The sequence below is a fragment of the Actinia tenebrosa genome, unplaced genomic scaffold, assembly GCF_029948245.1.
Source record: "Actinia tenebrosa isolate PJP-AT-01 unplaced genomic scaffold, QUT_ActTen_1.0 PGA_scaffold15__27_contigs__length_11533743, whole genome shotgun sequence".
NCBI classification, from domain to species: domain Eukaryota; kingdom Metazoa; phylum Cnidaria; class Anthozoa; order Actiniaria; family Actiniidae; genus Actinia; species Actinia tenebrosa.
The window spans coordinates 8,059,879-8,070,325 of NW_028292575.1; the positions used below are offsets into that span (position 1 = coordinate 8,059,879).

General features: G+C 37.7%; 1 protein-coding gene across 1 annotated transcript; it reads left to right on the plus strand.

The window, feature by feature from the left end:
* Nucleotides 1-14: 14 nt before the first annotated feature.
* Nucleotides 15-5,835, plus strand: LOC116303395 (plasminogen receptor (KT)). The gene is made up of 5 exons (XM_031712916.2): nucleotides 15-122; nucleotides 277-362; nucleotides 517-647; nucleotides 2,375-2,484; nucleotides 4,545-5,835. Exons 2-5 carry the CDS (start codon nucleotides 282-284, stop codon nucleotides 4,661-4,663), a joined length of 441 nt encoding a protein of 146 aa, XP_031568776.1. The 5' UTR covers nucleotides 15-122; nucleotides 277-281; the 3' UTR covers nucleotides 4,664-5,835.
* Nucleotides 5,836-10,447: the final 4,612 nt, after the last annotated feature.

The following is a 10,447-nucleotide window of genomic DNA, read 5'->3' on the forward strand; positions in this document are numbered from 1 at the left end:
AATGTCACGCCGTCACGCCTTCCTTGCTATCAATGCAAACACAACACTTACCATTCAAGAAAAGAAAGCGAAAGTCGTGCACTGTTTTCGTTGAGTTTTTACAGTGTTTTTTGGTTCATAAGGTTACTATTAGCATTATTTCATGTATTAGTACGAAACAGAAGATTTCACTGAACGTTTTTCATAATCGAAAATGAGAAACTGCAACTGCTTACTTGTCAAAGTTCGCGTGCATCACTCCACCTCAAACTAATTATATATTGACTTTTTACACAGAAAAAATGGGGTCAGTATTAGGAACTGCTATGGACGAAAATATGAAAAAGAATCAGCAGTTTATGGCGGAAAATCAAAAGATAGTGGTAAGCTTTGTGAAAATTAGAGATTCACCAGTTTTAAACTTCTGACTGACAAGAGGCAAAACCCAAATTCAAACTAGCCTCAAAAACAGCAGAGTTTTTGTACATCACGAAGAAAAAATTGAAGAAAAGATTGAATTGTATTCTCTTCTTACAGTTAGGAAGACAAATACAGATGCAAAGGCAAATGCAGCAGCGTCAAATGGCAACCATGCTTTCAGGATCAAGAGAGATGTTCAATTGGATTGCATCATTTTATGGCCTGGCTACAGTAGCTATGTTTGCAGGGTAACGACGTCCTTTAATCGTTTTGTGTCACTGAAGGCGTGAGAGAGTGACATAACCATAAACTAGCCTTAGGGCTTGAAATAACAGCTGATCAATTGCCGGTCATGATCACAGGCCAAATCAGTTTTCAGGGACCGCTGAGCATATTTTGTATTTGCCGGTAGGGGGTGGGGGGGCTATCGGCCACCAAAGGAGGGGACAACTAGGCAGGTCTGAGGGCATTGCCCCCTAGAAATTGTGACATCAAGACTCTCGGGAATGCGATTTCCAGCCTTTTGAGGCACATTGGAAACATATTTTTTGCACTAAATTTATGGAAATATTGCACAAAATTCAAAATGGCGGCAAAATTATTGGGGGTATCATAGCCCTCCAGCCCCCCTGCTCCACCGTCCCTGATTTTAGCTTAGTCATACCTCATTTCTGGCTACACAATACTGGTGAAAGTGACTAGCAAGGCAAAGATTTGACCAGACATGTCCCAGTTCTGGTGGGACATTGCTCATTGTCTGGCCATTATCATGAGTCCTAGGCCTTCCCTGTTAGCAGAGACTTTTTTCCTTTGGTATTTATTATGGGTAGCATGGTCAGTTGTACGCTGCTGACACCTGCCACCTGTCAAACTTACACTAGTCAGTGAAAGAATTAGGAGGAAGAGACTAACAAACTTGCACCACCAATCAAAATGAGCACAAATGACCGCAAAAGAGCAGGCAATTGCCAGCAATGCTAATATAAGCCAAATGTTTGGCCACTGCAACCATATTCAGGGGCCCCCTTAACCGTAGCAAGACTGCTGATGAGCTAGCCTCAAGTTTAACCTTGCCTGAATACATTTAGCCCCATTTATGATAATAAATATAAAATGAAAACAGGGAACCAAGACCTCCTATTTAATACACTTAGGAATATTGTAAAGGTACAGCCATTTCACATAAGATACAGTGCATGTGCGAGAGGCACTGTGCCATTTAGGCATGAGAAGGATAGGTACATTTACATGAACAAGATGCAGGGCAACATGCAGTTCAAGATACAAGACATTTATTCCTACCACACAATTTTCCTAGTAAATACATAGTTTCATAAAAAATTAACGGCTCATACACAATAAAATAGTCCATTACCCCAAGATATCATATCTCATTCCTATTACACTAGTAAACTTGTATAAGAAGATGGGAACAAATTTATTGGGTGACAGGAGGAAGCACTATAAGTGCCAAATTTACATGGTACAAATTTTGCTCGGGGGGAGGGGTACTCCCCTATATTCGCTATACAGGTACGTGCCGCCAAACAGGGCATGGTTTTCAGCGATTTTACTCTGGAACAGGGTCAGGGCTCAGAGGGCTCAGCGGCACATCCCTACCCTAAATGAGTACCCCCCTGGGAAATTTTGCTCGCAGTTGTTGCACATAACATGCTTACTCCAAGTTTTAGCTGCCATTTGCAGTCATAAGCATGCTGTGCTGTTAATTTGCACAGCAATTCATGTCATCTACAGATTGTACTGTAACAGTTTTACTGTGTAAATCAGCCTTCAGGGATGTAGTCTGTTCGTTATTTATAGAAGGGGTAATGGGTGAGAAATTTAGAAATTAAGTACCCCCTCTTTGTGGAGCTGAAATTTAGAAACATTCATTCAATTTGGAAAAAATTATATCCAAATCCTAATTATGGCTCTAAAATAGAAACAAAATATCTTATTTATTTTATTTGAATAGGTATATGAAGACAAAGAATCCTTCTATTATTGCACCATTTCTTCCATTGTCCTTCATTGTTGGTTATCAGGCAGATTATGTATATGGCAATAAAATAGAGAGAATAAGAGGTGAGTTCCTGAGCATGTTAAAATATACTGTATGTCCCGAAAATGTTTGTGGTGCTTGCAACTACTATAACCATGGTTACCTAGTAGACAGCGAGAACCAATCAAATTGTAGAATGAAAACAATCACATTCCAACTTTGGGTAATGGAGCCAAACATACTGTAACATCAGTGTCAAATTACTATTCTTGTGCATCTAGATTTCTGATTTGCTCAACTACCCAAAGTTGGAATATGATTGTTTTAGTAGTTGAACTGTAAAGAGGTGATGAGGTTCACAAGGGAAATTAGGAATTACAGTCTAATTTGATTTTTTTGGATCTTATTAATAGAGCTAGACTTTCTTAAGGTCCCTCATGCATCCCTAGTGAGTTAGTGAGTGTGACTTGGTACAAGTCCATCCAATAATTTTTTTATCAAATCATTTAGCGATCTATCAAGTAAATTTTTACCCTGCGAGCAGAGTCTCCTTTTAACTCCTATACGGGCGAGAGAAGGAAAGGAGACTCTGCAGAAATCGTGTATTTCTTTTGTAGTGCCGTTATCCAAGAATCTGGATAATGAGATGCATAATTTCAGGTTTCATACTGGTTTAAACTGGTTTTGATGCGCGAGTCTGTATTAAAAAATATGGCCGATGACCAAAATTGAGCCCGCATCGTATCCCAAACTGTAATTTCGAAAGCGATCTATATCACGTTTTATCAAAACAAAAATCAATTTCAACCAATTACTCATCAAAGGAAATCGCTAGAAAGTTTTATGGATGCCAAAGACCCGTTTGTTTCGCTGCCGACAGGTCATGCAAAGTCACTTATTTTCCAGCTTGTAACTCCGATGATCAAACATCTTCAAGAAATCGATCCAAACGCTAGTCGATACCCTAAAAATCCTCTTTTGGTGGCAATAACTCCGCTCCAGGCACTGATGAGCGACCAAATTTCCGCTTGTGAAAAAATAGTGCTTCAAACTGCTAAGCTTGATGAAATTGAAGCAGTGAAAGAAGAACACGAGATCATCTTTCACTGAGGTCATGACTCTAAAAACATGTTTTAAGCGGTAATCGTGTTCGTACAGGAACCGGAAACCATTTATAAAACGAGTGAGCTTGTGAACGAGTTAGTTTCTTAGCAACCGCTGCGCATGCTCAAATAAAATTGTACACGATTTCTGCAGAGTCTCCTTTCCTTCTCTCGCCCGTAGAGGAGTTAAAAGGAGACTCTGCTCGCAGGGTAGTAAATTTTCCATTGGCAATCAATTTTCCAATGGCAATTTTTTATACTAGAGATATATAATACAGTGTATGTGTGGATGGACTTGGGAAATATTTTCTGCACATCTGTATATATGATGAACTTAGAGATGCATCAGGGCAGATCCAGGATTTGTTCAGGGAGGGGTTCTGCACACAAAGTTAACCCAGGGAGGGGTGCACCCCTTAGAATCAAAGGGAAAAAACAGTATTGATTATCTTCAAAGTAGAGGCACAAAGTCGAACCAGGAAGGGGTGCACACCCCTGCATCCCTCCCCTGGATCCACCCCTGATGCATAATACTTTAGATGCACGAAAGTGTTTGGTCAAGATTTGTCTTTTTTAGAATTCTAAATTTTTGTTGATCCATGTTGACCCTTAATTTTTTCATTAAATAAAGGCTTCTATCTATCTGTTGCGCCCCAATTCCACTCACTGATAAAAGCTAAAATGTATGGCACCTAGAATAAAACATAAAAGTTTTTTGATTGATTTACTGGGCATAAATGGACTATTATATATTGTTTCCATAACTATCATTATCATTCCCAGAAATAATTTTGCTTCCTTAGGGACCATTCATTATTTTTCAGGGGGGAGGGGGAGGGTATGGGCAAGAAAATAAAATAGAAAGTTCTCCAGTCCCATCATTCGTATGTCTAATTTTTTTCAGGATCCCCTGTTTCCCCCCAACATTTTGAATGCTCTCCTATATTGAATTCATTATTGAACAACAGTCCCTTATTTCACGGTGTAAAATTTACTCTTTTACCATTACTCTTATTTTTACTGTTGTTCTAAATTTTTAGATGAAGCAGAAAGAATCATGAGAGAAGAACAAGGCCTTCTTCAGATACCTAATGGTCTGCCTACATTTAATGACATTGAACAAGGAAGACTTGATACAGAAGGCAAGACTCAACAGTAACTGATAAACATTCTAAAATATTTCCTTAATTATTATTGCTATCTTCTATTACTCAGGTTAAACAATTGTGTCACTTTTATTACATGTGTTAGTCAAATCCAACTAGGGGTCTATCACCCATTCAAAATTGGTTTTAGGGTCCCAGGATATTACAAAGACAATTTCACAAGCTTTTAGGGATTATATAAAGTATTAGAACCCAGAAAATTAAGATTTAGTCTCTTAGAGCCTGTCTATTAGTACGGTGACCCCCTATTTTTTTCTTTTCATTCAATAACTTTGAATGTTAATCTTTCATTGTGAGAAATAAAAACACTGTCCACGCTGTGGATCACACCAAATTCTCAACATATTAATAACAAGGAACATATTTTGAGGTGCTGAATTGTGTACCATTTTACCATTTGGAGCAAAAACCGATGCAAATTAGAATTACTCTCTATTACGATCTCTTATGACAAGAGAACCAAGTTGGTGACCCCCCACTTTTTTTTGCTTTTTTAAATAAGCAACTGAAGATTTGATAAATGATTAATGACTAGATTTTTTTTAAAATCATATATAAATTCTTTCTGTCCAGTACTACCATAATTCAAAACTAAGTCTTGTTTGCATCTATATATTTGTCCAACTAGTTGTATTTGACGAAAACAATTAGTCCTCCTGCACTCATGGCCTATGTGTCAATAGCCCATTCAGCCTTCTGCCTTATATGGGCTATTGACTCATAGCCCATTTGGGCTCAAGGAGTAATTGCTAAATAGTCCTTTTGATATATATCATTTGCATTTTGTAGATTGGCATAACTTCAGTAACTTTTTTTAAACATCTCTAGTATATACAGCTATTTCAAAAAAGGATGGCAAAGGTTTTGTTGCATGCTGCTTGTTATTAATGTCTGCACAGAAGAAATTACGCAGTAAGAACATGCAGTTTCAGTTTTAAAATCTATATTCACGATTCTTAAAAGTTCAAATCCAGGTGATATTTGTTTTTGTTAGTATCATTTCCGCTTTTGTTTTCTATTTTAGGGGCGAGGCAAAGGCTAAGCCCGCATGCACATGACTTTTAAGAATCATCAATTGTGTGACGTTTCACTGATTTGATTTACATCACCCATAGTGCATTTCAGGCTTGGTATGCAACATGCAATAAAAATTTCAGTAACTGTTTTTGAAATAGCTGTATATCTCTTTTCTGGTGGTAGACAAAGGTTTTCCCAATAGAATAGAAACATCATCCCGAGGCACTTGAATGCTGGTTGATTCATCCAACATGGCTGCCGTAAGAGAAATTAAGTACATCTTGGCATGTACGTGTCAAAGACTCATGGCAGCAGAACCTTGGGGGTTAGGACACAGGCACAGAAGTTTAAGGCATCCTGTTATTGATGTCTACCTGTCTATCAAATGAAAAATCTTCGTACTTGTAGTATACCAAGTGGATATTCTGCAGATGTATGACATCCCATTATTTTAAACAAATTTTTTAAACAAAGTTATTCTACGCATTTTAAAATTTTGTCCTGTCAAACAAAACAGTCTACTACCATCGTTATTTAAAAATAAAAATAAAAATAAAAATAAAAGAAATGACACCGAAAGAAAAATTAAATATATGATATATAAAAATATATGGTTAGAAAAATTTGGGTTCTTTTCCTGGTTTTGATTCCCATCTGGAGCTCTGAGTTTTCTGTCTTGCACACGTTTTTTTCGCACTTGTTATTATTATTAGAGATTTTTTCTGACGTGACTACGCAATGCAGTTAATTTAGAGCGTTTCTTGACAAAAAAAAATCCAGAATGTTGACCATAATGTTGGGCGGCAGTGGGCCATAGACCCCACCCTCTTCCACATTCTACATCCATTTAGGACCGTACGAGTTAGTAATTCCATAATACACCTATTTCAAAAGACGTCGGTCAGAGATCTGGGACTAAACGGAATTTTTGTGCTTTCATTATTTTTATTAAAATGCGAAAAATCCCATTTCTACTTAAGTCATGAGTCCATATTCCAATCTAAAAGGAAACTACGTCGTTCGGCTGTGAATGTATATCACAATTTGAACGTGCTAATCGGTTTCAAAATTCAGATCTTCGACCGACAACGTTATTTGAAATAGGTGTGTATACAAAAGCTATGGACTAGAGAAAGATGCTGAAGCTCCCAAGGTCATACTAAATAAAAGGGTCGTAAATAACGCTAGCTCTAATATCATGGTGAGTGAATAGGAAACCTGATCAAGCCCCACCCTGATAACCCCGTTTTATATCAAACTGAACATGCACTCATTTACCATCGTGTCAACGTTGCTTAAAAGACTGTTCCTACTATGAAAGTATACTTACGGAGCCGCTCACAAGGTCACAGATATAATATAAAGGTTGATAAACAAAACTAGCACTAATGCCTACCAAACTCAAAGTTAACTCCACTCAGCCACCAAGTTTCTCTGCCCATGGGTTACAGTGAGCCTTCATGAGTAAATACATCTTTTTTTCAATATGTAACCATAAGTTTTTTTCATTGTTTGCTCCAAGAGCCATAACGACTCATCTAGGGAGATAATGATGATGATTATATTTTACAATGATTTACGGAGTACAAAATAGAAAGAAACAAAGAAAGCTGATAGTAAGAAGATAAATGAGTTACAATAATAAATCAGTATAAACATTTAGCGTCTCGTGCCATCAATAAAACAGCTGCTAAACCCATTTACTAAACTTTCTGCTCGATGTTTAACACTTGGATTTTAACATCCTAGTATTGATTAGTTGCAGTTGTGATGTAATTATTTCAGTCTGCCCTCACGTATGTTATAGCTTACCTATTTATCCTTACCATGAATGCTAGACAGCTGTCTACCAGCCCGCTTACAGTTATGAGGGCCCATTAAGAGGGATAGAGGACTGAATATCCCATATCCCTGCTTTTTTTTCCTAAAAACTTTACCGTATCCTCATAAGTAAATGGTCTTTAATGCAAAACATTGGTGACGTCATTTCCGTCAAATAAATGCGGTAGCATTAAATTTGTGAACATGTGACACATGTTTATCAGTATATTCCGCACTGGCTCTACAGTTCCTCTTCGGTATCTTTCTATTTGTATCAGTAACTTCCCAATTCTAAAATATTTGAAGAACAAGATGATAATACACACTCGTGAAAGTTGAGAAATCATAGTGCCCCTCTATTAACTATAGAGAAATGATTGTTGGTTAGAAATATTGTCTTAGCTTCAAATCATGCTGAGATTTATCCGAATTGCTGCTTCAATGAGTAAAGATTTTAATAAAGTTCTGCAAGTGGGATAGCTTTTCTTGCATAATGAGCTCTAAAAAAGCATTTTCATTTTGACTTTTGATTAGTAATCAGTTTTTGAAGAACGATGGACTCTTGTTGATACTGAATCAGCGACTTTAGAACTAAGGGCTGGTCCACACTTTATTGCCCCGTCCACACGTACCCGCAAATTTTTGTATCCGTATCCGGAAATTTTCGAAAACGGTCTCCAGAGTGGAAATTTTCGAATACGCTCAGAATACGAATACGTGTGGACGGTCGTATCCGCAAATTTTCGAATGCGCTGACGTAAACAGGATTTTGCGCATGCTCAATAAGAAAACATATCCGTCAAAGGGACTAGGGACTAGCGTGCATCCGGGTGGATCAAGAAATTTCCGGATACGTGTGGACAGTGAAAACGATTCGAATACGCTGCGTGTTGGACGCGAACATCTTTTCGTATCCGAAAAAACAAAAAAATTGTGGATACAAAAATTTCCGGATACGTGTGGACGGAGCCTAACATAAGCATAGTGCAGTTTTCGTATGACTGTGGAAAATTCACGGCACGAACACGGCCATGACACGGCAAGGGATACGCCAGACCAATCACATTGCACAAGAATTTACTCTCCATCCAATCAAATACCCGGAACACGGCATAAACACGGTGCGGACACGGTCACGCCAAGGTCACGGCAATGCCAGACCAATCACATTGCGCGTAAAATAAACAGCCAATTAAAATCCTAGAAAGTATCACGGTCACGGCACCTCACGCTTACAGCACTGAGCTTTTCACAGTCATACGAAAACTGCACTAAGCAGAAAGATAAGCGTAAAATTAAACACAAGCGTGAACAGGGCTTGCACAAAGCATAAGCACAAGCATAAGTAAGCATTTCCATTTTCTTATGCCTATGCTTATGCTTGTGAAATCCAAAGTATGAACCGGGCGTACATATATGCATAAGCATCATTATTATGCTTATGTTTATGCTTTTGTTGAAGTGTCAACCAGCCCTTAGAAGCCACGTAAAAAGACTAATTTTTTGAGCATGAATTACTGAAAAACAACCAAAGTCAAGATCACTAGCTGATGAAACAGCAAACTTTTGCATACCTTTGGCATACCTTACTTATGTATTTTGATATAGGTCTTCTCAAAAATAATTTCCAACATCTGCAAGTGCCTTGGCGTCCATTGATATGTTACGAGTGCATAACACATGTGTAAGAAGGCAGCCTGTTCGTGATGCCCTCGGGACAAAAAATGCTTAAAGATGATCCTCGCCTCATTTCACTGACGAGTCAAATTGAGAGTCAAATCGAGTCACAGACGATAAACGGCTTTAAATACTTTGACCTACACGCGTATTTGACTTCTTCTGTTTCTGTTCTTTCATTCCCTGTATTTCTTCAAAATTGTTTCAGTTTCTCTGAAAGAATGTTTTCTTGAAATTTTCCTTTTTCCCTCGGTCGCTATCGTTTAAAATATTGATCGCCTGTCATCGTTTACAAGGTATTTTTGCAAGATAAAATAAGGAGCAAAACTCTTATCGGAAAAATACGTTAGCTATTTGACACGCTATGAGTCATAAGTTTCATATCATTTCACTCCTTTAAACATGTTTTAAGACAGTGATTTACGAAGCTCGCTTGGTTTTACACTGATAACTGAGTTGCTCTCAATTAGGCAGTCATGCATTCACTACTCACGATTCATTCATGGAAAAATATGAACCAAACTCTTTTGAAGGGTGGATCCAGGGATAATCGAGAGTAAGGGGAGGAGGGGGGGGTTCCAAACGTATAATTCATATAAGGATAATAATAATAATGATGATGATGATTATGATGATAATTCCAAAAAGTTGTAGCAAAATATATACGAATGCCAAGAAGATAGAAAGGCAATGTTGTCACTCGATGCCACAGACGAAATTGCTAGACATGAACCTTGAATTACGACAAACTATCTAAAATACGTCAATGTTTGCTACTTTACAAATTGAAATAATTTCAATCATATTTTGTGATCATTCTGATTAAGATGTATTTCAAACCTGTGGCAAAACTAAATCATAGGATAAAGCGGCAATCAATTCAGTGAACAGATCCGCCATTGGTCCGTCGTTGGAATATTTTTTAGCATGGTAAAATCCACCACTTCTGAGGTTTGAGTCGACTAAAAGTGAAGTAAAACCTTTCCACCACCCAGAAATAAATAAGAATAAAATGCAATAGCATCTGCTCTGCTGCTACGTGAAAGAATGGTAAAAAAAAAAAAAAAAAAACATTTCTCGCTCTGTCACCACTTCACAAAGGAAGTTTTTAATGTTCCAGCGTACTTTACACTCTTTAGCAACCCCAGACTTGTGTGCTTCTGCCGATTAACAAATTAACAAATTTCTAAATCACTTATCATCAGTAACATCTATCGTTTGGAACTCGATACTTTATCGGAGTTTCCGTACCGAGAAGTGAA

What these genes read in the sequence shown, in the direction of transcription:
- LOC116303395 (XM_031712916.2), top strand. Translation starts at nt 282, where the DNA reads ATGGGGTCAGTATTAGGAACTGCTATGGACGAAAATATGAAAAAGAAT. An exon ending in CGGAAAATCAAAAGATAGTG is followed by an intron (nt 363 to 516) that starts GTAAGCTTTGTG and finishes CTCTTCTTACAG; the next exon opens with TTAGGAAGACAAATACAGAT. An exon ending in TAAAATAGAGAGAATAAGAG is followed by an intron (nt 2,485 to 4,544) that starts GTGAGTTCCTGA and finishes CTAAATTTTTAG; the next exon opens with ATGAAGCAGAAAGAATCATG.